This window comes from Streptopelia decaocto (genome assembly GCF_964273445.1).
Source record: "Streptopelia decaocto genome assembly, chromosome: 26".
NCBI lineage: Eukaryota > Metazoa > Chordata > Aves > Columbiformes > Columbidae > Streptopelia > Streptopelia decaocto.
Genome location: NC_138681.1, coordinates 1,669,139 through 1,693,441, shown reverse-complemented (window position 1 = coordinate 1,693,441; position 24,303 = coordinate 1,669,139). Strand labels below are relative to the sequence as shown.

General features: G+C 67.6%; 3 protein-coding genes across 7 annotated transcripts; all 3 read right to left on the bottom strand.

Moving 5' to 3' along the window:
- Nucleotides 1-3,022: 3,022 nt before the first annotated feature.
- MRPL9 (mitochondrial ribosomal protein L9) lies at nucleotides 3,023-7,695 on the bottom strand. The gene is made up of 7 exons (XM_082073127.1): nucleotides 7,553-7,695; nucleotides 7,116-7,275; nucleotides 5,383-5,507; nucleotides 5,154-5,204; nucleotides 4,836-4,937; nucleotides 4,641-4,724; nucleotides 3,023-4,038 (listed from the first exon to the last, which is right to left on the bottom strand). The coding sequence occupies exons 1-7, from the start codon at nucleotides 7,631-7,633 to the stop codon at nucleotides 3,907-3,909; spliced, it is 735 nt and encodes a 244-aa protein (XP_081929253.1). The 5' UTR covers nucleotides 7,634-7,695; the 3' UTR covers nucleotides 3,023-3,906.
- A 230-nt stretch (nucleotides 7,696-7,925) lies between these two features.
- On the bottom strand, nucleotides 7,926-12,132 carry TDRKH (tudor and KH domain containing). Of its 3 annotated transcripts, none has more exons than XM_082073321.1 (12): nucleotides 11,898-12,132; nucleotides 11,170-11,276; nucleotides 10,904-11,093; nucleotides 10,120-10,259; nucleotides 9,829-10,045; nucleotides 9,399-9,565; nucleotides 9,136-9,308; nucleotides 8,905-8,969; nucleotides 8,537-8,688; nucleotides 8,349-8,465; nucleotides 8,166-8,259; nucleotides 7,926-8,080 (listed from the first exon to the last, which is right to left on the bottom strand). In XM_082073321.1, exons 1-12 carry the CDS (start codon nucleotides 12,019-12,021, stop codon nucleotides 8,019-8,021), a joined length of 1,608 nt encoding a protein of 535 aa, XP_081929447.1. In that variant the 5' UTR covers nucleotides 12,022-12,132; the 3' UTR covers nucleotides 7,926-8,018. The 3 variants fall into 3 exon arrangements, with proteins under 3 accessions (XP_081929447.1, XP_081929448.1, XP_081929449.1); XM_082073322.1 differs by having other exon boundaries at nucleotides 10,904-11,003; XM_082073323.1 differs by lacking the exon at nucleotides 8,537-8,688.
- A 491-nt stretch (nucleotides 12,133-12,623) lies between these two features.
- RORC (RAR related orphan receptor C) lies at nucleotides 12,624-23,536 on the bottom strand. Of its 3 annotated transcripts, XM_082073163.1 has the most exons (10): nucleotides 23,532-23,536; nucleotides 18,018-18,103; nucleotides 17,274-17,415; nucleotides 16,022-16,351; nucleotides 15,343-15,464; nucleotides 15,122-15,254; nucleotides 14,429-14,536; nucleotides 14,246-14,356; nucleotides 13,349-13,458; nucleotides 12,809-13,095 (listed from the first exon to the last, which is right to left on the bottom strand). In XM_082073163.1, exons 3-10 carry the CDS (start codon nucleotides 17,284-17,286, stop codon nucleotides 12,940-12,942), a joined length of 1,083 nt encoding a protein of 360 aa, XP_081929289.1. In that variant the 5' UTR covers nucleotides 17,287-17,415; nucleotides 18,018-18,103; nucleotides 23,532-23,536; the 3' UTR covers nucleotides 12,809-12,939. The 3 variants fall into 3 exon arrangements, with proteins under 3 accessions (XP_081929291.1, XP_081929289.1, XP_081929290.1); XM_082073164.1 differs by lacking the exon at nucleotides 23,532-23,536 and having other exon boundaries at nucleotides 17,274-17,398; nucleotides 18,018-18,383; XM_082073165.1 differs by lacking the exons at nucleotides 15,122-15,254; nucleotides 23,532-23,536 and having other exon boundaries at nucleotides 12,624-13,095; nucleotides 18,018-18,385.
- Between the last annotated feature and the right edge of the window lie 767 nt (nucleotides 23,537-24,303).

Sequence of the window (24,303 nt, the reverse complement as noted above, 5' to 3'; positions counted from 1 at the left end):
CCAAAATACCCCCCCACCCCACCCCAACCCACACCCCTGGGACCCCCCAAACCCCGCCATGAGGCCTTAGGCACCCCCAGCACCTATAGGGGAGAAACTGGGTGCTGGGACCCCCCCCGAAACACCCCAGCTGTAATGGGGGAGGTGGGGGACACCCGGACGCCTGGGTTCCCCCCCCCGGCTTTGTTAGCTCAGCTGCCCGGTGCCCGCCGCTCGCCTGGCAACGCTTCGTTAGCGCCAGGCCCTAATTAGCGCCAGGCCTTCGTTAGCGTCTTCAGGCGACGCAGCGCCCGCTATTTATAACCCCCCCAGCAGATGTTTGTGGGTGCGACCCCCCCCCCCCCCCCATCCCAAAGGTGGGGTCCCGGACACCTGGGTCCTCCCACGGGTGAGGGGGTGTCACGGGTGGGGGTGTCACGGGGGGGCCCCACTCACCCCCGGGAGGGTTTTCTGCTCGTGTAGGGCGCTCTGCGCCTTCAGGGCCGACTCGCGGGCGCAATAGGTCAGGAAGGCGCATCCTGGGGGGGAGACATCGGGATGGGGGGGGGCTATGGGGGGGTACAGACCCCTTGAGGCACCCAGACCCCCTATGGCATTTCAGGGCTCTGCCCCCGCACCCCCCCAGGCCCAGGCTGGGGACAATTGTGGGTCCCCAGGGCCCCCCATAGAGCCTGGGGGGTCTCAGGCATCTGGGGGCAGCAGCCCCGACCCCCCCAGTTCCTCTGTGCCCATCACCCCGGCCTCGGGCCTGCACTCGCCTTCTGCCCCCCCGGCCTGTCCTGGGGCTCCAGGGACCCCCCCCCCCCAGCTGCCAGGGAAAGGGGGTTGGTTTTTGGGGGGCCAACACCCCCCCAAACCGCCCCGGCCGTTACCCAGCACCGCAAACACCCACCCACGCAACACCCTGCGCCGGCACAGCCGCTCACGGCCCCCCCGACACCCGCACAAACACCCCCAGCGCCCACGCAACACCCGCACCCAACATCCCCGCACAACCGCCACCCACCCCCGCAGCAGCCGCCACGGGCTGAACCCGTTGCCTGCGGCTGGACCGGGGTGCCCGGGGCCGGAGCGGGGGATACCCGGGGCCGTACCGGGGCTGTGGATGCTGCTCGGGGCCTCTGGCTGTACGGGGGGCTGTGCCCGGTGCCGGGGGTGCTCCCGGCGCCGTTCCCAGTTCCCCAGGGCTGTGCCAGTTCCCGGGGCTGTTTCGGGCGCTCAGGGTGTTCCCGGTGCCATTCCCGGTGCCGTTCCCGGTGCCCGCATCCCGCTCCCCGTTCCCCAGGGCTGTCCCCGGTGCCGTTTGTGGCGCCCGAGGCTGTTCCCGGTGCCATTCCCGGGGCCGGGGGCCGCACCCCGCTCCCGTTGCCGGTTCCCCAGGGCCGTGCCGGTGCCCGGTGGCGCTCCCGGTGCCGTTACCTTTGTGCATGCCGGTGTACTTGTCCTTGATGACGGTGAGCTCGTAGATCTTGCCGAACTGCTCGAAGATGGGTTTGAGATCCTTCTCCTCCAGGTGCCGCGGGATCTGCCCCACGAAGAGTTTGATGGCGTCGGGCTCCTTCATGGGGCCGCCGGGGGGGGACCGGGCCCCGGGGCCGCTCCCGCCGCTCGGTGCGGCTCCCGGTATCGCCGCCGCGGTGGCCGGTGCCGCGTTCCCACCGCCCGCGTTCGGCTGCCGGAGCGGCTCCCGCTGGCGGCTGCCGGTGCCCGGTGCCCGGTGGCGGCCCGGCCGCGGCGCACACAAAGGACGAGGCGGCCCCGGGGCTCCGCTCGGCTCCGGGGACGGGGCGCGGCGGGGCGGGGGCAGCTCTGCCCGGGGGGCGGCGCTCCCGGTAGGTCCCGGCGGTTTCCCGATGGGGCCCTCCCGTGCGGCGGCCCCCAGATGCCGGTGGCTGCCGGTACCGCCCGCTCGCCGCCCCGCTGCCCCCGGGGGGCCCCCGGTACCGGGGGAAGGTTCAGCGCCCGGCCCGGCCCATGGCGGCCGCACCGGCCGCGCTCCCCGAGAGCTCCGGCGGCGGCGAAACCCCGCGCCCGCTGCGCCCCGGTACCGGCACCGGTACCGGCTCCGGACCCCGCTCGCCGCTTTTCTTCCCCGGCCGGTGCCGCCCCGCCCCTCCCGGTGCTGATGTCAGAGCGGGACCGCGAACCGGGCACCGGCGAGACCACCGGGACCTGGGGACCGGCCCCGAGCGCTGGACACCGGCAACCGGGCACCGAGCAGTGGCCACCGGCTCCGCCTCGCCCGGGGCTCCGCCGCGGCGGCCGCCGGGGCTGCGGGGGGGACGCGCGGGGCGGGTGCGTGTGTGCGGGGCCGCGCTCGCGGGGGCGCGCCCGTGTGTGCACGCGGGAGGAGGGTGAGGATGGCGAGTCCGTGTGTCCGTCCCCGCGTGTCCCCGTGTCGGTCCCCCCCGCCCCGCTCGGCGCTGTCCCCGGTGCTGAGCGCGGGGCGGCCCCGCTCCACCCGGGGTGGGGACACACACAAACCGCCCCCATCCCAGCCCCCCCGTGTCACACCCCACGCGCACACCCCGCGTGTCACCCGCCCCCCCCGCCCCGCCACGGTGTCGTTGTGTCCCCCCCCTCCGTTGCCATAGCGACCGGTCGCACCGGCCGCAGCCAAGATGGCGTCGCCGCAACCGCCGCCGCGTCCCCGGCAGGTGCCGCGGGGTGGGGGGGGGACACCGGGACACGCACCCACGGGCTGTGACCCCCCCCACGGGACGCGTTCACACGCGTGGGGGGCGCGGTGACCCCCACGTTGCGGGTCTGTGTGTAGGGGGGTGTCTCACATAGGGCCACCCCCCGGGTGACTGTGCCCCCCTCCCCAGCCCACGGGTGACACTTGTGTTCCCCCCCCCCCCCAGCCCACGCGTGACGCTGTTCCGAGCCCCCCCCCGGCCGCGCTGAGGCTGAGCAGTGAGCGGTACCTGCGGGGACACCCCGAGACGCGGCTGTTGATTGGCGGCTTCCTCAGGTGGGACCCGAACCCCCCCGCGAGAAACTCCCCCCAAAAACACCCCAATTCGTGTGAAAAACAAACGTTCATTTGCCATAAAAACCCTCAAAACGGCCCATTTCCCCCCAAAAAGCTGTGCCCCCCCCCCCCCACCAGGGAGCTGCTGCACCAGCGCCCGGATGATGTCCTGGAGTTTGCTGCAGGTGAGGGGGGGTCCCGGGGGGGTCCCCAAGGCCTGGGGGGGACACAGGGGGTCCCAGGCGTCCCCTCACCCCCCCGTGCCCCCCCAGGGTACTTTACGCAGCCGGAGCTGCCGCATCGCATCCGGGAGCAGCTGGGGGGGCCGGGAGCAGCGTCCTGAGGGGGGGTCTCACCCCAATAAAAGGGCTGGGACCCCCCACCCCACCTGTGTCCCCCCCTGTGACCGAGCAGCTCCAGGAACCACCCCCCCAATCCTTTCTGGGGAACCGCACCTGGGTCCCGGGGGGACTTTGGGGGTTCCAGGGGGCTCCTGGGGGGACTTTGGGGGTCCCGGGGGGGTCTGGGGGAATTTGGGGGTCCCATGGGTCTTGGGAGCAATTTGGGGGTCCTGGGGTGATGGGGGGGTTCCCATAGGGGTCTTGAGAGCAGTCTGGGAATCCCAAGGAATTGGGGGCATCCCAGAGGTCCTGGGGGGCAGTTTGGGGGTCCCAAGGAGGTGGGGGGAGTTTGGAGTCCCGGGGTCCTAGGGCGGAGTTTGGGGCTCCTGGGGTGGTCCCAGGCGTCCCGGGGGGCAGTTTGGGGATCCCAAGGAGTTGGGGGGTCCCAGGTGTAGTTTGGGGATCCCAAGAGTCCTGGGGGCAGTCTGGGGGTCCTGTGGGGGTCCTGGGAGCAGTTTGGGGATCCCAAGGAGTTGGGGGGTCCCAGGTGTAGTTTGGGGGTCCCAGGGGGGTCAGGGGCCCCCCCCCATTTCACAGCAGCCCCTCCCTGGTGGCCTCCAGCGCCTCCCGTTGCTGCTGCAGCCAGTGGTGGTAGCGCCGGGTCTTGGGGCGCATGAACTGCACCACGGCCATGGGCACCCGCACCGTGTCCAGCCCGTTCACCTGCAGCGCACGGGGAGGGGGGGTCAGGGCCGGAGAACCCCCCCCGGGACCCCCTTTTTTCCCCCGGGGGTGGGGGGCGGCTGCTCTGGGGTCTCTGGCCCATCATGTGCCAGCGGATGCTCTGTCCCTAAAATCTGGGGGGACATGAGTGCGGGGGGAGCTGGGAATGGGGGGAAAATAGAGGGGGGAATGGGGGGAAACGGGGGAGGAAATAGGGGGGCAATAGGGGAGGAAACGGGGGGGAAACGGGGGGGGAAACGGGGGGGGAAATGGGGGGGGAAATGGGGGCCTCCACCCCTTCCCCACCCCATGGGAATGGGGCACAGCGAAGGCACCGGGAGGTGATGGGAACCAGGAGGTGGTTTTGGGGGGGTTTCTGGGGGGGGGTCCACTCCTTGGGAGGGGGGGGGGCAAAGAGACACCCCCACTCTGTGTGTCCCAGGGACGGGGCTTTTGGTTCGTTATTTCCCTCTTTTAAATAAAGGATTTTGGCTCCTCGCACCCTGTGCCAGGACTGAGCTCAGGGTTCTCTGGGGGGGGTACAGAGTGGGGGGGTGGGGAAGGGGTTTGGGGTGGGGAGGGGGTTTGGGGGGGCCTCTCACCGTCACATCGCACCAGTACTCGCCCCAGCGCGTGATGGGCTCCTCGGGCAGCTTCACCGCGTGGGGGGGCACAAAAACCCGCAGCTGCGGAACGAGATGGGGTGGGGGGGTGAGGTTTGGGGGGGCACAACCCCCAGAGACCCCCCCACTGACATTGTTTCCCCCCCCCATCCCGTTAACGGCAGACGCGCTCACGTTCTTGAGGAAATGCCGCGCCACGATCTCATTGTTCAGCTCCCACTTGACGTTGTTCTTCATCCCAACCTCGAGGCGGCAGCTCCGGAGGAAGCTGAGGGTCTGGGGGGGGGGATGAAGGGCTTGGGGGGGCACTGTGCTCCCCGGGGGGGCCACCGAGCTGCCCAGGGGGGCAACATGCACCCCAGGGGTTTGGGGGGGACAGGGTGACGCTGGGACACACACAGCGGTGGGATGAGGTTCACGAGCAGCTCCCAACCCCAGGGCGGGGGTCTCCCCGTAGCAGTTTTGGGGGGGTCGGACCCCCCCCCCACTCACCTTCTCCCCGCTCTGCGTCTGCTGCTCCTCCACCTTCCCCTCCTGACGCAGCTGTGGGGACACAAGGAGAATCACCCCAAAACCAGACGCGTGGGGGGGACACGGGGATGATCCCAAAACCAGACGCGTGGGGGGGGACACGGGGATGATCCCCAATAACACCCCCCCGCAAATCTTTGCTTTTTTGCCTATTTTTTCCCCATTTCCGAGCCCCCGTTTCCCGCCTCACCTGCTTCTCCTCCTCGAACAGGCGCCGGTTCTCGGGGGACGCGTACACGGCCAAGCCGCGCGGCAGCAGCTTGTTCCGCCCCACGCGTTTCTCCACGCTCACCAGGTCCCCGCGGGTCCCCAAACCTGGCGGGGGGGGACAGGGGGTCAGGGATGGGTCCCCCCCCCACCCTGGATATCAGCTGGTGGGGGGTGGATGCAAAATAAAGAGGGGAAATGGTGCAAAATGATGGGTTTGGGGGCTCTGTGGCACGAGTTGCTGCGGGTCAGTGGGGACGGGATGTAACGGGGGGAAATAATGGGGGGAAATGGGGCAGAACGGGGGGGAAATGGGGCAGAAACGGGATATAATGGGGGAAATGGGACAGAAACGGGTCAAAAGAGGGGGAATCGGGGCATAATGGGGGGGAAATGGGAAATAATGGGGGGGAAATGGGATGGAAACAGGACATAATGGGGAGAAATAGGAGAGAAATGGGACATAAAGGGGGAAAGGGGACAAAACCAGGATATAATGGGGGGAAACGGGACATGATAGGCAAAATCGGACAGAAACGGGACATAACGGGTGGAAATGGGACATAATGGGGAAAATGGGATGTAACGGAGGGAAACGGGGCAAAACCAGGACGTAATGGGGGGAAATGGAACAGAAGTGGGACATAAAGGGGGGGAAACAGGACAAAAATGGAACAGAAACAGGAGATAATGGGGGGAAATGGGACAGAAATGGGACATAATGGGCAGGGAAACAGGACACAGTGGAGAAATGGGACAGAAACGGGACATAATGGGGGGGAAAAGGGACAAAAATGGGACAGAAATGGGACATAATGGGGAGAAATGGGAGATAACGGGGGAAACAGGTCAGAAACGGGACGGAAATGGGGCAGAAACGAGACACAATGGGAGATAACAGGGGGGAAATGGGACAGAAATGGGACATAACGGGCAGGGAAACAGGACACAGTGGGGAAATGGGACAGAAACGGGATATAAAGGGAGGGAAAAGGGACAAAAATGGGACAGAATTGGGACATAATGGGGAGAAATGGGACAAAAATGGGAGATAACGGGGGAAACAGGTCAGAAACGGGACAGAAACGGGACAGAATGGGGAGGGAATGGGACAGAAATGGGAGATAACAGGGGGGAAATGGGACAGAAATGGGACATAATGGGGGGAAATGGGACAGAAATGGGAGATAATGGGGGAAACAGGTCAGAAACGGGATAGAAATGGGACAGAAACAGGACACAATGGGGAGAGAATGGGACAGAAATGGGAGATAACGGGGGAAACAGGTCAGAAACGGGACAGAAACGGGACACAATGGGGAGGGAACGGGACAGAAATGGGAGATAATGGGGGAAACAGGTCAGAAACGGGATAGAAATGGGACAGAAACGGGACACAATGGGGAGCGAATGGGAGATAACAAGGGGGAAATGGGACAGAAATGGGACATAATGGGGGGAAATGGGACAGAAACGGGAGATAACGGGGGAAATAGGTCAGAAACGGGATAGAAATGGGACAGAAATGAGACACAATGGGGAGAGAATGGGAGATAACGGGGGGAAACGGGACAGAAATGGGACAGAAACGGGACATAATGGGGAGGGAATGGGACAGAAATGGGAGATAACAGGGGGGAAATGGGACAGAAATGGGACAGAAACGGGACCTAACGGGGGGGTGGGGTATAACGGGGCAGCGGGGCGGGCCCGTACCCTCCACGGGCTGGGTGAGCAGCAGCTCCAGCTGCCCCCGCGGCCGGTGCTTCGTGTCCTCCAGCAGCCGGTAGACGCGGTGCCGCCGGTGGTACAGGCGGGGGGGCCGGCCCTCCTTGCTGAGCGGCACCTGCCACCAGCGCTCCACCACCACCGTGCCCTGCCCGGGGAGCGCGCTCAGACCGGGGCACCGGGACACGCACACCCCCGGGACCGGCCGAACCGGGGGCTCCCGGGGGTGAGTCCCGGAACCCCCCCTCGGTTGCCTCCACCCGACCACCAGCTGCCCCAAGGCCCCTGTGCAGACCCCCCGGTCACCTCACGGAGACTCCCGCACCCCCCCGGTCACCTCACGGATGCTCCCGCCCCCGCCGTTTCCCTCACGGACACCCCCCACCCGGCGCCCAAACGCTGTCCGCGGTCCCCCCGGGGCTCACCCGGCCGTGGCTGAGGCTCAGGGCCCGGCTGGCCGCCCGCACCACGATCGCGGCGCCGCCCGCCGCTCCCGGGCCCAGCATGACCGCCCCGCTCCCGGGACCGCCGAGGACCCCGCGGGGCTGCCCCGCAGCGCGCCTGCGCACACAACTGAGTGCGCCTGCGCACAACCACACCGCGGCGCCATGCACCGGCGCCCGAGGACCCCACCGGGGGCTGCCCTGCTGCGCGCCTGCGCCCGGTGTTCCCCGTTACCCCACCAGAGCGGTGCCCCGCATTCCCCCCGGGGTCACCCCCTCAAAACACAGAGGAAATATGACAGCCGGAACAAGCGGGAGCTCCAAAACCTTCAATTTTATTAACAACAAAGCGGTTCTTTTCCCTTCGCCGCAAAACCAAACCAACCGCAACCGGGGCGAACAGGGGAGACCGGGAGCTCCAGAGGAGACCGGGCCGGTAATGGGGGCGTCACGATGACCTCATGTCTGTCACGACACCATCACCATCCTCGCTGCCGCTGGACGCACCATCTGTAGAGAGACAGCATGAAAAGGGGTGGCTGGGGACACGGTACCGGTGTCACCGGGGCCGTTCCCAGCCGGTGCCGGTGCTTACCGGACAGGCTGAGGCAGGATGGGGTGCGGGGGGTCTCGCTGGGGCTGTGCTGTGGCTCCAAGAGGCTCTCGAGGGAGGCGGCGGTGACGGGCTCCTGCACGGTGACAGCGGGGTGGTGACACCTGGGTGACACCGTGGTGACACCAGAGCCTCGTCCACCCTCCCCAGCCCATCTCCACTCACCGGTGTCTCCACCGAGGCTCCCGGTACCGGCCGGGGGGGCCCGTCCCCCCCCGGCCCCTCTTGAGGACAGGGCACAGCGTGGCCCAACCGCACCAGCTCCATGGCCACATCCAGGCTCTGCGGGAGCAGAGAGGGTAACGGGGGGGTCACGGGGACATGGGGAAGGGACACGGGGACGCTGGGGTCACCTGGGTGTGGTGGAGCCCGAAGAGCTGCACGCTGGGCCGGGGGCCGAGCCCGGACTGGGAGTAACTGGTGACGGTGGCCAGCACCGGCGTCCAGCGGGCGCAGTGCGTCAGGCACCGGAACGCGGCCAGCGCCGCCTCGTCCCACATGTCACCTGCCGGGGGGACAACGGGACCCCCAAGGGGACGGGGACACACGCCGCGGGGTCACTGGGCTGCATCCCTGGGGGTCTGAACATCCCCAGGGAAGGACGGGACCCCCTGATGCCCCATTCAAATGTGGGAGACATGAGGTGACACCCCCCCCGGGGGAGGGACATTGGGTGTCAACCCCCGGGAGGGGACACAAAGATCTAGCCCCCCTAACTCACCAGCAGGCTTGATCCCGGCCAGGCTGCACTCGATGGCTTGGAAGGGCAGGCTGAGGAAGTCACTCCTGGTGGGGACAGAGGGCGCGGTGATGTGGTGACACAGTCGCCCTTGGCCCCCCAAACACCGAATTCCCCACCTTGTTCTGCAGCTGTGAGCCCCCTCCCCACCGCCAGCCTGCCCTGGGGACACCAAACCGCTGTCCCCACCCCCCCGGTGCCACCCGCGCTCACCGCAGGGCCCGCAGCGCCTCAGGGGGGGCGTCCCCGTTGTCCCCAAAATCCACGTAGTGCAGCCCCACGCTGCCGTCCCCCCGCGCGCCCAGCACACGTGCCCGGTGCCACTCGCCGCCGTCCGGGGACGGAGCGGCCACGATGTCCCCGGCTTGGACCGTCAAAAGCTCAGCCTGGGCGGGGGGGGGGGACAGAGCAGGTGACACCCCCGTGACGGCTGCGGGGAGCAGGGGGGGACGGGGACGGCGCCCCGGGGATCTCACCGCGCGGCCGCCGCTCCGGTAGTGCCGGCGCATGTCGGCGCGGAGCCGCTCCAGCCGCAGGTTGCGCCGCCCCACCAGCTGCACCCAGAACCGCGCGGGGCTTTCGGCCGCCGAGACAAAAACCTGCAGGGGCTCGGGGGGCACGGGGCCCAAATCGGGGCTGGGAACTGCAGGGGGGGTGGTGAGAGCTGGGGGGGTGGCCCAGGGAGCCCCAAATCCCCATCCCGCTGATGGAGACACCACTCGGGGCGACTAGAGGACAAACAGCTCCGGCTGAGCCGTCCCGCCCGGTAACGGCAACACCCGGGGCACGAGGAGGGGGACAAAGCCACAAGCAGCCCGGGGTGACCCAGCACCACTCAAGCGTCCCCAACCCTCCGCTTGTCCCCTGGTTACATTTCACCGCAACAAAGCAAATGCTTTCTCTTACCCTCAAATTTCGGCACCTCCAGCTCCTCATCCTCATCCTGGTGCAGTTCGGAGCCTTCAGCCCAGGACGTGGCCCCTTCATCCTCCTCCTCCCCATCAGGCAGCGGCTCCCGGTCCCGCCGGCGGCCCAGGGGCTGTTTGTTTGGGCAGCGCATGGTGCCCACCACCAGCTCCTTGTGGAAAGCGACGTCCTCCGTCAGCTTCTCCAGGATGAGTTTCTGGTGGGGTGCAAGAGGCGAGCGGTGGGCTGGGGGCGCCGGGACACCCCCCGGGGCCTCGGGGTCCCGCTCACCTTGGCGGCCGCCACCTCCGCGCGTGTCCCCGAGAGCTGCACGACCCTGATGGGGCCCGGGCCGGCGTCGGCCTCGCGCTCGCAGAGCACGCGGGCCCCCGAGCTGCGGCAGATGCCGCGCACCGTCTCGCCCCCCCGGCCTGCGGGACGCAATCGGATTAATTAAAATACATGAAGGAAATCGGGGGGTTTCTCTCATTTCTTTCCCCGGACGCCTGGGTTCTCTTGTGGGGGGAATGGGGATCAGTAGGGCACGCAGGGATTCAGGTCCCACCCCTCTCCAGGTGTCAGCGTGACACTCATTAGCAGCTGCCATTAATGAGCCCTAATTAGGCATGGATGGGGGCCAGCTGTGCCCAGACACCTGGGTCCCCCCAGGGGGTCAGGTCCCCAAAATTGTGCCCTTCATGGGGGGAAAGTGGGGGGTCCAGACATCTGAGTACCCCCAGGTGGTCAGGGCATGGGGGGGGGGCGTCAGGGAGTTGGGGGGGGGTAGGTCCCCAAAATTGTATCCTTTGTGGGGGGAAAGTGGGGGGGCCCGGATGCCTGGGTCCCCTAGGGGCTGACACAGGGGATCCAGACATCTGAGGTGCCCCCAACCCAAGTGGACCCAGGCATCCTGGGGAGGACCCAGGCATCCGGGAGGGCCCCTGGTGGGGTAACTGGGGTCCCCATGGATACAGAGCAGGAGGCAGCACCACCCTCCCACCCCACCCCGGCGCTTTCAGCAGCAATTCTGCCACCAAGCGGGTCCGTTTGCGACCCCCGCGGGGGGGTGAGGTACCGATGATCCGTCCCACGGCGCGGTAGGGCACGCAGAGCTGCTCGGTCACCGGCGCGCTCTCCGTCACGATGCGGTGCACGGCGGCTTTGGCGCGGCACACCTGGGCGGGAGAGCCCGCGATGAGCAGCACCGTCTCCTCCTCACCCTCCTCTTCCTCCACCGTGATGCGGGCACCGGTCTCCTGGCTCAGCTGCGGGCAGCGGGAAGCGGAGGATGAGCCGTTTACCGGGGGTCCCGGTGAGCTCGGCCCCCCCGGTGTCCCTCACCTTTTTGATGGTGGCTCCTTTCCGCCCGATGATGGATTTCATGGCCGCCCGAGGCACCCGCATCTCGATCTCCAGCTCCTTGTCCCCCACAAACGTCAGTCTCTCCTCTGTGGGACCGTAGGGGCGTGAGGCACCGGGGGGAGGCAGAAACAGCCCCGGTGAAACGGTAAATGGGTAAAGCTGCTCCAGAAGCTGCCCCGGGACTGGGGAGGGAGCACGGGGGGACCCTGAAGTGACCCAGGGGGGACCCTAAAGGGACCCTGGGGGGAATGCAAAGGGGACCCTGAGGGAACCAAAGGGGGACCCAGGAGAGGGGGACATGGGAACTGGAGAGAACCAAAGGGGGACCCGGGACGGGGGGGACACGGGACCCTGAGGGAACCAAAGGGGGACCCAGGATGGGGGGGACACGGGACCCGGAGTGAACCAAAGGGGGACCCGGGACGGGGGGGACCCGGGAACCGGAGTGAACCAAAGGGGGACCCGGGGCGGGTGGGACACGGGACCCTGAGGGATCCCAAGGGGGACCCGGGGCGGGGGGGACACGGGACCCTGAGGGAACCAAAGGGGGACCCGGGACGGGGGGGAGACACGGGACCCGGAGGGAACCAAACGGGGACCCAGGTGGGGACCTGAGCACCTCGGCTCTGCTGAACGTAAAGGGGGATGCGGGGTGGCCTGGAAAGGACACGGGGGCCCGGGAGGGACATGGGGGCTGCGCCACCCACCTCGGCTCTCCCGGTACCGCCGGTACAGGATGTAGAGGACGGTGGCCCCGGCCGGGATCCCCAGCACCAGGGCGGTTTTCTGCAGCGCTGTCAGGCTGCTCCAGTGTCCCCGCTCCGCCGCCATGGCACCCGCGGGCTAAGGAACCGGCGCCGTTACCGGTGAGGACCGGCCCCGCGGTACCTGCGGGACCCCGGCCCGGACCCCTCGGACCCGGCCCGGCCTCGTCCCGCAGCTCCGCGCCCGTCGCGCCGCCGCCGCCTCACGCGCCCGCCCGCCGCCGGCCCCGCCCCCTTCCACCGCCCTCCAACCAGAGCGCCGCTCCTCCCCCTCCCACCAATCAGCGCCGAAGTCGAGGTGGCCAATCAGCGAGAGGAGGAGGGACGAGAGGGGACACGGGGCGGGGCAAAGAGCCGGCCTGGGAATAAAGCGACTAATCGGCTGAGAGCGGAGGACGGCTAGAGCCAATCAGCGAGCAGCAGAGCGGCTCGGCCCCGCCCTGAGCCGTGAGTGACAGGCGCAGGGTCCCGTAGAGCCGGAGGGACGGGGCGGCCCGTAACGCCCCGCGTGGCGTGGCCGTGGGGTCCCGGGAGGTGGGACGGGGCCACTCGGTGTCACCCGTGTCACCCCGCCACCCCGGGCCACCCACTGTCACCCGGTGTCCCCCCCACGCCGCTGTTCCTACCGTGACGAAGCCCACGGACACACCATTCCCCAAAACACCTTTATTCCACTCAGAACGGGGTTGGGGCACCCCCAGTGCCGGGGCGCCCCCCGTGGGTGAGGCATCGTCCCCAAGGGAGGGGACACCCCCAGGTGATGGGGACCCCCGGGCGACAGATCCTCCTCATGTGACAGAGCATCACCAGGTGACAAAGCCCCGTTGGGTGACAGTGTCACCAGGTGACAGACCATCACTAGGTGCCAGACCCCTCCGGGTGCTCCCAGCCACGGGAGCACCCATGGGTGCCACCCCCCTGTCCCCAGCCACAGGTGAGCAGTAGGCAGGGGGGTGTCAGGGTGAGGACCCAGGCGTCCGGGGGGTCAGCGTGTGGCACCGGTGTCGACGTCGGGGGCGAAGAGCTCGCGGTAGAGCGGGGGGAAGGCGGCGGGGGGCACCCCGGGGTGCTGGCGCAGGAACGTCCCCAGCTGCTGTATGTGCTGCCAGCACAGCGCCCGCAGCCGCCCCCGTGGCGGCAACTGCTGGGGACACGCCTGTCACACGCTGCCACACGCAGGGGACACGCACCGTGCACACGCTTGTCACGCAACACCACGCAGGGACACGCACCACGCACGCCAAGGAGATGGTGACACACGCACACAAAGGGGACACGCGTTGCGTGCGTGGAAGGGACACACATGTAACACACACGGAGAGAAGGGACACGCATGTCACTCATGGAGGGGACACACGTGTCACGCAGACGGGGACACGGGTGACAATGCCCACCCTGGCCAGCAGCCCCTCGCGCTGCGTCCGGCGCAGCAGCAGCCGGAAGGCGACGTCCAGATGTCCCTGCAGCCGGGCCACCTTCCCCTGCTCCTGCAGCCACGGCCGGCCTGGGGACAGGGACACCGCGTGGGGACAGGGACACTGTGTGGGGACAGGGATAGGGACAGGGACAGAGACATCGCATGGGGACAGGGACACCGCGTGGGGACAGGGACGGGGACAGAGACTTCACATGGGGACAGGGACACCGTGTGGGGACAGGGACACTGTGTGGGGACAGGGACAGGGACAGGGACAGAGACATCGCATGGGGACAGGGACACCGTGTGGGACAGGCACAGGGACAGACATCGCATGGGAACAGGGACACCGCGTGGGGCAGGGACAGGGACACCGCGTGGGACAGGGGCATTGCGTGGGGACAGGGATGGGGACACCACGTGGGACAGGGACACTGTGTGGGGACAGGGACAGGGATACCATGTGGGACAGGGACACCGTGTGGGGACAGGGAAACACTACATGGGGACAGGGATACTGGGGACAGGGACACCGTGGGGACAGGGACACCACGTGGGACAGGGACACTGTGTGGTGACAGGGACATCGTGTGGGGACAGGGACAGGCATACCGTGTGGGGACAGGGACACCGTGTGGGGACAGGGAAACCCTACATGGGGACATGGATACTGGGGACAGGGACAGGGACACCACGTGTGGACAGGGACACCACGTGGGACAGGGACATCGCGTGGGACAGGGACATCGCATGGGGACAGGGACACTGTGTGAGGACAGAGACACCCTACATGGGGACATGGATACTGGGGATAGGGACAGGGCCACCACGTGGGGACAGGGCCACTGGAAACTGAGGCCCGGGGGTCCCTCACTGGCGTTGACGAGGACGAGGGCGCTGACGAAGGCCACCTCGCTCTCCGAGAAGCGCAGCGCGCTGAGGCTCTGGGCGAAGTCGAAGATGGAGCCGACCAGCTCGTGGCAGCCTGGGGGGAGCCCTGGTCACCCTGTGTCCCCTCCCCGTGTCCCCTGTGTCCCCCCCGTGTCCCCAGCCCTACCCAGGGCTCGGAAGAGCTCGGCGCCGGCGTACTTGCCCTCGAAGAACACGGTGCGGGTCTCGGCGTCGAAGGCTCGGCACATGCGCACCAGCACCACCTCCATGGCACCTGCCGCCGCCGCGGGGACACGGGGGTGGCACCGGGGACACGCGGTGACGCTGCGTGGGGGTGGGATGGTGCCCCCGCGGCACCAGCACTGGGCACTGTCACCTCCCGGGTGGGACCCATGGGACTGTTGCCTCCCCAGTGAGGTTGGAGTGGCCCCTTGGGGACTGTCACCTCCCCAGTGGGACCCATGGGACTGTCACCTCCCCAGTGAGGTTGGAGTGGCCCCTTGGGGACTGTCACCTCCGCAATGGGGCTGGAGCGGCCCCTGGGGACTGTCACCTCCCCGGTGGGACCCATGGGACTGTCACCTCCCCAATGGGGCTGGAGTGGCCCCTGGGGACACCAGGGCTGGGGAGATGGAGGCAGAAGGGACTGTGGGGATGGGGACGGGGATGCGGTGGTGGCCCCAGATTGGGGACAGGGACACCGTGATATCCACAGGTTGGGGACAGGGACGCAGTGGTGACCCTGGGCTTGGGCACAGGGACGCGGTGATGTCCCCAGCTTGGGGACAGGGACGCAGTGGTGACCCTGGGGTTGGGCACAGGGATACGGTGACGTCCCCAGCTTGGGGACAGGCCATACCCGCCTTGAGCAGGACGATCTGGTCGTGCTGGCTCAGCTCCATGAAGCCGCGCAGGCGCTTGGCGAACTCCACCACGTGCTGCACGGCCTCGGTGATGCGCCCGGCGCAGCGCTGCCACATCTCCGCCGCCGGCTGCGCGACCCCCGTGTCCCCATCGTGTCCCCACCGTGTCCCCACGGCCTCTGGGGACACCCCGGTCCCCTCCCGGCGCCCGCCTCACCTGCCGCTGGTAGGCGCTGACCTCGTCGCGGGTGAAGGTGTCGCCGCGGCGCAGCCGCAGCTCCTCGGCGCCCAGCTGGCACGTGGCGCGGTGCGACGCCAGCACGTTCTGCGTCAGCTGCTCTGCGGGGACACGGGGACACGGGGACGCGGCGGGTGGGCCGAGGCCGTGGGGACAACGGGTAAGGACCCACCGCCACACAGCACCCATGGGTGACAGAGCCAGGTGCCACCACCCAGCACCCACGGGGGATGGATCCAGGTGCCACCACCCATGGGTGACAGAGCCAAGTGCCACCACCCAGCACCCACAGGTGACAGACCCAGGTGCCACCAGCTATGGGTGACAGAGCCAGGTGCCACCACCCAGCACCCACAGGTGACAGAGCCAATGCCACCAGCACTGAGCACCTATGGGTGACAGACCCAGGTGCCACCATGCGGCACCTATGGGTGACAGACCCAGGTGCCACCATGAAGCACCTATGCGTGGCAGATCCAGGTGCCACCACCCATGGGTGACAGAGCCAGGTGCCACCATGCAGCACCTATGGGTGGCGGATCCAGGTGCCACCGCCTATGGGTGACAGAGCCAGGTGCCACCACCCAGCACCCACAGGTGACAGAACCAGGTGCCACCACCCCCAGCACCCACGGGTGACATGTCACCCATCACTCACCGATCTCAGAGGACACAGGTGACTCCAGGACGCTGCTGGCACCGGGGTGTGGGTAGAAGTGGGGACTGTCCCCATCCCCGTCCCTGTCCCCATCCAGACCCCGCCTTGTCCCCTCCGGCTGCACCGCAGGCCCCGTCCTTTCGTCCGTCCCACCGTGGTGGGTGCCGGGGCACCCCGGGGTGCTGCTGGGGGTCAGCGGGTGTCCCCGTGTCCCCGTCACCCCCGCAGTGACACCAGCTGTCCCCTCGGCCACCCGCTGCTGCAGCTGCTGCTGCACCTCGGCGTGCAGCCGGTCCCGCTGCTTCTTGGACATGCGGCCGAACTTGACGGCTGCGGGGACAGTTGGTGACACCGGGGACAGTTGCTGGCACCGGGGACACGTGTGTCACACGCGTGGGACGGCCCCACTCGTGGGACGGGCTCCCCGCGACCTACATAGCGGTGGCAAGCGGGGCTTTCCGGCCCCACGCGTGTGGCCCCCGCCCCGGCGCTTCCTCCCCGGGGACACTGGGGCCCCCCCGGGACGTCCCGTGTCCCCAAGCGGCCACAGCCCCGGGGGGGACGGGCGGGAGGGGACGGGGTGAGCATGGGGCTGGGTCGGGGTGCACCCGGGTTTGGGGGGGGGGTGCAGCCAGGTCTGGGCTTGGGGTGCACCTGCGTTTGGGGAGGGGGGTGCATCCGGGTTTGGGGGTGCACCCAGGTTTGGGGACAGGGTGCACCCAGGTCTGGGGTAGCACCAAGGTCTGGGGTTGGGGTGCACCTGGGTTTGGGGAGGGGGGTGCACCCCCAGGTCTGGGGTTGGGGTGCACCTGGGTTTGGGGAGGGGGGTGCACCCGGGTTTGGGGGTGCACCAAGGTCTGGGGTTGGGGTGCACCTGGGTTTGGGGAGGGGGGTGCACCCCCAGGTCTGGGGTTGGGGTGCACCTGGGTTTGGGGAGGGGGGTGCACCCCGCTTTGGGGGTGCACCCGGGTTTGGGGGGGTGCCGGTTGGGGGTTTGGGAGTACAGCAGGCTTTGGGGGTGCCGGTTGGGCGTTTGGGGGTACACTCGGCTTTGAGGGTGCCGGTTGGGGTTTGGGGGTGCCGGTTGGGGGTCTGGGGCTACAGCAGGGTTTGGGGGGTGCCGGTTGGGGTTTGGGGGTGCCGGTTGAGGGTTTGGGGGTACAGCCGGGTTTGGGGGTGCCGGTTGGGGTTTGGGGGTACAGCCGGGTTTGGGGTGCCGGTTGGGTTTGGGTACACCGGGCGGGTGACGCACCGTCGCGGGACATGCCGAGGCGCAGGCACTTCTGCAGGCGGCAGTGCTGGCAGCGGTTGCGGCTGGCGCGGTCGATGGGGCAGTTCTGCTGCCGCGAGCAGGTGAAGCGCGGGCGGCTCTGCTGGCTGCGCCGGAAAAAGCCCTGCGAGGGGGTCACCGGCACCCCCAGAGCCCCCAGAGCCCCCCCAGTGCCCCCAGAACCCCCAGTGCCCCCCAGAACCTCCAGTGCCCCCCAGAACCCCCTGACACCCCAACTCCCAGAGCACTGGAACCCCCCAGGGCCTCTCAGAACCCCTTGGTACCCCCAGCACCCCCCCAGTATCCCCAGTATCTCCCAGGAGCCCCCCAGAATCCTCCAGTGCCTCCCAGTGTCCCCAGTGCCCCCCAGAACCTCCCAGTGTCCCCAGTGACCCCCAGAACCCCCAGAGCCCCCCAGCACCCCCAGAGCCCCCCGGCACCCCCAGAGCCCCCCAGCACCCCCAGAGCTCCCCAGTATCCCCAGAGCCCTCCAGAATCCCCCAGTATCTCCCTAGAGCCCTCCAGCACCCCCAGAGCTCCCCAGCACCCCCAGAGCCCCACGGCATCCCCCAGTATACCCCCAGAGCTCCCCAGCACCCCCAGAGCTCCCCAGTACCCCCAGAATCCCGCAGTACCCCCCCAGAGCTCCCCAGCACCCCCAGAGCCCCCCCAGCATCCCCCAGTATCCCCCCAGAGCCCCCCGGCACCCCCAGAGCCCCCCAGCACCTTGCAGCCCTCGCAGGTGATGACCCCGTAGTGGATCCCCGAGGATTTGTCCCCGCAGATCTTGCAGGGGATCACCTCAATGTGGGCTGGGGGGGGACAGCGTGGGGACCCCAGGGGTCCCCAGGGACATGTGTGTCACCTGCAGCATCACAGGCTCACCCCGGGCTCACGGGTCCCCTATAGGGCCATGTGTCCCCTGTGGCCTCGTGTCCTCTGTGGGGTCACGTGTCCCCTATAGGACTGGGTGTACCCTGTGGGCTCACATGTCACATGTCCCCTATGGGCTCACATGTCCCCTGTGGGCTCATGTGGCACCTACGGCCTCACGTGTCCCCTATGGGCTCATATGGCACCTCTGGGCTCACATGTCCCCTATAGGACTGCGTGTCCCCTATGGGTTCACATGTTCCCTATAGGACTGTGTGTCCCCTACGGTCTCACGTGTCCTCTATGGGCTCACACGTTCCCTATAGGACCATGTGGCCCCTATGGGTTCACATGTCCCCTATAGGACCGTGTGTCTCCTATGGGTTCACGTGTCCCCTATAGGACTATGTGTCCCCTATGGCCTCACGTGTCCCCTATGGGCGCACGTGTCCCCTATAGGACTGGGTGTCCCCTATGGGCTCATGCGTCCCCTGTGGGCTCACATGTTCTTTGTGGATCCATGTGTCCCCTATGGGCTCACATGTCCCCTATAAGACTGTGTGTCCCCTATGGCCTCACGTGTCCTCTATGGGTTTACATGTCCCCTATGGGACTGTGTGTCCCCCATGGGCTCACGTGTCCCCACAGGGCCTCACGTGTCCCCTGCAGACTCACGTCCCCCATGTCCTCACATGTCACCCCCCGGGCTCCCATGTCCCTCCCAAGGTTCCTGTGTCACCCCGTGTGGGGACCCCATGTCCCCTCTGGGACCACCTGCGTTGTCACCAGCACCCCGTGGGCTGATGTGTCCCTATGGGCATCGCTGTCCCCTATGGCCCCAGATGCCACCAACAGGCTCACATGTCCCCATGGTCCCCACGGACTCTGTGCCACCCATGTGCTCCAACGTCCCCCTCGGGGCTCAGGGTCCCCCCGGGTGTCCCCAGGGTGGGCCCAGCCGGACGCCACCAAAACCACAGCGGCAGCGAGCGCCGGCGAAGCCACAACTGGGACACGGCCCCACCTCGCAGGAAGGCGCCCGCCGCCCCGGCACGGCCCGGCACAGCGGTGACACCGCCATGGCACCAGCGTGGCACCGGTGTGACACTGCTGCGCCTGCCGGGTGGCAAGGGGGACACGGGGTGCGGTCATGGGGTGGGGGACACCGAGGATGGGGACACTGGGGATGGGGATGTGGGGCGACACCAGAGTGGGGGAATGGCTGAGCTGGGGGGACACGGCAGAGCCAGAGGGGACACTGGAGTGGGGGGGACACAACAGACACTGGAGATGGGGGGGACATAATAGACACTGGAGTTTGGGGGGACATAATAGACACTGGAGATGGGGGGGACACGGCAGAGCTAGAGGGGACACTGGAGTGGGGGGGACACAATAGACACTGGAGATGGGGGGGACATAATAGACACTGGAGATGGGGGGCAGAGCCAGAGGGGACACTGGAGTGGGGGGGACACAATAGACACTGGAGATGGGGGGGACATAATAGACACTGGAGTTTGGGGGGACATAATAGACACTGGAGATGGGGGGGACACGGCAGAGCTAGAGGGGACACTGGAGTGAGGGGGACACAATAGACACTGGAGATGGGGGGGACATAATAGACACTGGAGATGGGGGGGGGACACGGCAGAGCCAGAGGGGACACTGGAGTGGGGGGGACACAATAGACACTGGAGATGGGGGGGACACGGCAGAGCCAGAGGGGACACCAAGGCTGGGGGGGGACACAGCAGACACTGGAGCTGGGGGGGGACATGACAGAGCCAGAGGGGACATTGGAGATGGGGGGGGACACAACAGACACCGGAGCAGGGGGGGGACACAGCAGAGCCAGAGGAGACATCAGAGCCGGGGGGCCGGGCGCTTGCACGTTGTGCACACCCACATGCACGGGGTTGGTGACACGGGGGGGGTGACACATGCCTGGGCACACTCACAGACGCTTGTGCACGGCTGTGTGCGCCTGCACACACTCACACATGCTTGTGCACGCTCCTGTTTGCTTGTGCGCTCACACTCCCTCTTGCACGCTTGGGGATGCTCAGACTGGCTGGGACGTGCCCGCGTGTGCTTGCACACGCCAAAACACGCTCTGGCACACCCGTCCACGCTCTGGCACACCAGCACACGCTCTGGCACACCAGCACACGCCCGTGCCCGCGGCAGCCGCTCCTTCACGCCCGCACACGCGTGCACACGCGTGCACACGCGCCCGCAGCTCTTCCTCCCGCGCCCGAATCCGCTTCGTCGGCTTTTTCCACCTGCCCCAGTTTGGGCCCCGGCGGCCGCCCGCGCATCCGGCACCGGGCACCGGGGACCCCCGCGGCGGCGCCGGCAAAGGGGGGGGGCCCTGGGAATTCGGGGCGTTGACTCAGCGCCCCCCCGGCAGCCGCATTAGTCAACGGCGGCGGCGCCGGCGGCTGCCAGGAAGCGCCGCTTTCGGGTGCTGCTCCTGCCGGGAACCGGCGGGCAGAGGTCGGCGAGGTCTCGCCAGCCCCGCAGCTCCCCCTGCACCCAATGGCAGCAACGCGGGCACCCCCGGCACCCCCCGGCACCCCCCGGCTCCTCCAGCACCCAGTGGTACCCGACAGCCCCACCGGGATGCACCAGTACACATCGGTATGCATCAGCACCAAACAGCCCCACCAGTACACACCAGTATGCATCAGCACCAGACAGCCCCAGCGGTACCCACGGGTCCTCACCAGCCCCCACCAGCACCCGATAGACCCCCCAGTACCTGCTGGTGCCCCCCAGTATGCACCAGCATCCACCAGCACCGACCAACACCCACCAGGATGCACCAGTACTCACGAGTACGCAGCAGCACCCAACAGCCCCACCAGTACACACCAGTATCAAACAGCCCCACCAGTACACACCAGTATCAAACAGCCCCACCAGTACCCAACAGTATCAAACAGCCCCACCAGTACCCAACAGACCCACCAGCACACACCAGTATGCACCAGTACCCGCCAGTACCCATCAGCCCGACCAGTACCCACCAGTACCAAACATCCTCACCAGTACCAAACATCCCCACCAGTACCCACCAGCCCCACCAGTACCCACCAATCCTCACCAGCACCCAATAGACCCCCCAGTACCCACTGATACCCTCCACCAGTATGCACCAGCATCCACCAGCACACACCAGTATCCGTCAGCCCGACCAGCACCTGGTGGTACCCAACATCCTCACCAGCACCCACCAGGATGCACCAGTACACACCAGTACACACCAGCACCCACCAGTACACCCCAGTACCCACCAGCACCCCCTGGTACCCAACGCCCCCCAGCACCCATGAGGACCCCCCAGCACCCATCAGCACCCACCACCCAAGGGCGGGGGGACAACCGGGTGCTCCTGGCCCCCCCGCTGCGGCGTCACGGCAAAACACGCCATGACACAGGGTGACACGTCACGGCACAGGCCACCGCGCCGGGCCACGCCGGGGACCCTGGCCCGGCACCCAGGGGTGCTGCCACCCCTGCCTCAGTTTCCCCAGAGCTGGGGGGGGGGCTGTGGGTGGGGGTGGCGCGGGAGCGGGGCCACCTGCGTGTCCCCATCCACGTCCCCGCCGGTGTCACCTGCGCCAGCCCCGCGCAGCTGCCGGCCCCACCACATCTAAGGGCGAGCGCCCGAGCCGCAGGTGCGCAGGGGCACCCATGGGTGCTGGGGGGCACCCCCAGCGTGCAGACACAGCTGGGGGGGGAACGGGGCTGCCCGGCACCGTGGGACGTGCGGCAACACGCCAGAACACGCGTGCAAGACGTGCAACACGCGTGCGAGCTCTGCAACGTGCGTGCATGCCCCATAACATGCGTGGACGGCCCACGACGTGTGTGAGCCCCACGACACGCGTGGACAGCCCACAATATGCCTGCATGTCCTGCAACATGCGTGCGAGACCCACGACATGCGTGCACAGCCCGTGATGTGCGTGCAAGCCCACAACGCGTGTGCACAGCCCCATAACACATGTGCACAGCCCATGACGTGTGTGCACAGCCCCACAACACATGTGCACAGCCCCACAACACATGTGCACAGCCCATGACGTGTGTGCACAGCCCCACAACACATGTGCACAGCCCATGATGCGTGTGCACAGCCCCACAACACATGTGCACAGCCCATGACGTGTGTGCACAGCCCATGACGTGTGTGCACAGCCCCACAACACATGTGCACAGCCCATGAAGTGTATGCACAGCCCCACAACACATGTGCACAGCCCCACAACACATGTGCACAGCCCCACAACACGTGTGCACAGCCCATGACGTGTGTGCACAGCCCATGATGCGTGTGCACAGCCCATGACGTGTGTGCACAGCCCCACAACACACGTGCACAGCCCATGATGCGCGTGCAAGCCCCACAACCCGTGTGCACAACCCCTGACACGCATGTACATCACACTCTGCGCACAGACGCCCGGAGCCACGTCCAACACCCGCACGAGCTGCGCCACACGTTTACACACCGTGACACGCGTGTGCACGCAGCTACGCGTCATCAGCACAGCAACACGCTGCAACACGTGTGCGCGCGGAGCAGCACGCGCCACACGCGTGCGCAGACCCCGTCGTGCGTGCACACGCGGTTACACGACCCTCGTGGCGCGCGTGCCCCAAAACACGCCTGCACACGCCTCGACACGCGTGAGCTCTGGAACACGCGTGATGCTGCCGCACGCACGGTGCAACACGCTCCAGCCGCCCCACACGAGCACACAGCCGTGCCCACGCGTGTGCGCACATACACACGCTCACACACGCGTGCAGATGTGCACAGATCTCCGTGTGCCCCCACCTTTGCACGCATATGGTCGCTAACCCTTGCACACGCACACACGCTCCTGCAGGCTCCAACGTGCCTGCACACGTCTATGTCCACTCCCACTGATTGCACACACATGTGCGTGCTCCCGCACCCCTGCACACGCGTGTGCACCCCCAGGATGCTCCCACATATGTGTGCACGCCCAGGATGCTCCCGCACCCTTGCACATGCGTGTGCACACCCAGGGTGCTCCCACACCCCTGCACACCCATGTGCACACCCAGGGTGCTCCCACACCCCTGCACACCCATGTGCACACCCGTATGTGCTCCCACGCCCCTGCACAAGCGTGTGCACACCCATGTGTGCTCCCAAACCCCTGCACACCCATGTGCACACCCAGGGTGCTCCCACACCCCTGCACACCCATGTGCACACCTGTGTGTGCTCCCACACCCCCGCACACACGTACCCCTGGCCTCGCACACCCCCTCGCCCGCACACGCGTGTCCCCCCGCACACGCAGCCCCCGTGCCAGGTCCTACCTCGCATGGTGGCGGCGGCGGCGCGGGCGGCGCGGCCGAGCATTATAAGGGCGCAGGGGCCCCCCCGGCATCCTGCCCCCCCCCTCCCCGGCATCCTGCCCCCCCGGCCCCACGCACTGGAAATTTCCGACTTTCCACGGCGCAGCTGGGGGGGAAACTGAGGCACGGAGGGGCGGCGCGGGGACCCGGCGGGCTGGGGGTGCCCCCCCGCCCTGTGACCCCGGTGACCCCCGGTGAAGCGGAGTGGGGACCCAGGAGTCCGGGCAGGCACCAGCACCACGGCCCCGGGACCCCTGGAGGGGTCTGACACCCCCCGGCCCCATGGGACCCTCCAACAGCCCAATGTGTGGGACCCCCCAGCACCCCAACGTGCCCCGCTTCGGGGTGCAGCCACAGGACTCCTCAGCACCCCGACATGCCCAGCTTTGGGGTGCAGCCGCAGGACTCCCCAGCACCCCGATGTGTGGGGCACCCTGGTACCCCGACATGCCCCGCTTTGGGGTGCAGCCGCAGGACCCCCCAGCACCCCGATGTGTGAAACCCCCAGGCATCCCGACATGCCCAGATTTGGGGTGCAGCCGCAGGATCCCTCAGTACCCCGATGTGTGTGAACCCCAGTACCCCGATATGCGCGGCTTTGGGGTGCAGCTGCAGCACCCCCCAGCACCCCGATGTATGGGACCCTCCGGCACCCCGACGTGCTCGGATTTGGGGTGCAGCCACGGGATCCCCATGCCCCCAAGTGCCCATGGGGGTCCAGGCTCTGCCAGAT

Bases quoted from the DNA above. Each gene is read 5' to 3' on its own strand.
- MRPL9 (XM_082073127.1), bottom strand. From the start codon at position 7,633: ATGCTGGGCCCGGGAGCGGCGGGCGGCGCCGCGATCGTGGTGCGGGCG. The intron at 4,938-5,153 runs GTGAGTGGGGGG...CCCCCCCCCCAG, and splicing joins AGACGCAGAGCGGGGAGAAG to ACCCTCAGCTTCCTCCGGAG. The intron at 4,039-4,640 runs GTGAGAGGCCCC...CGTGCGCTGCAG, and splicing joins AGTACTGGTGCGATGTGACG to GTGAACGGGCTGGACACGGT.
- TDRKH (XM_082073321.1), bottom strand. From the start codon at position 12,021: ATGGCGGCGGAGCGGGGACACTGGAGCAGCCTGACAGCGCTGCAGAAA. The intron at 9,566-9,828 runs GTAAGAGAAAGC...CCCCCCCTGCAG, and splicing joins GGAGGTGCCGAAATTTGAGG to TTCCCAGCCCCGATTTGGGC. The intron at 9,309-9,398 runs GTGAGATCCCCG...CCCCCCGCCCAG, and splicing joins ACCGGAGCGGCGGCCGCGCG to GCTGAGCTTTTGACGGTCCA.
- RORC (XM_082073163.1), bottom strand. The intron at 15,465-16,021 runs GTGAGTGATGGG...GTGTCCCCGCAG, and splicing joins ACCTGTGTCCTCTGAGATCG to AGCAGCTGACGCAGAACGTG. The intron at 13,096-13,348 runs GTGGGCATTGTC...TGTCCCCAGCAG, and splicing joins GCGAGGGGCTGCTGGCCAGG to TTGCCGCCACGGGGGCGGCT.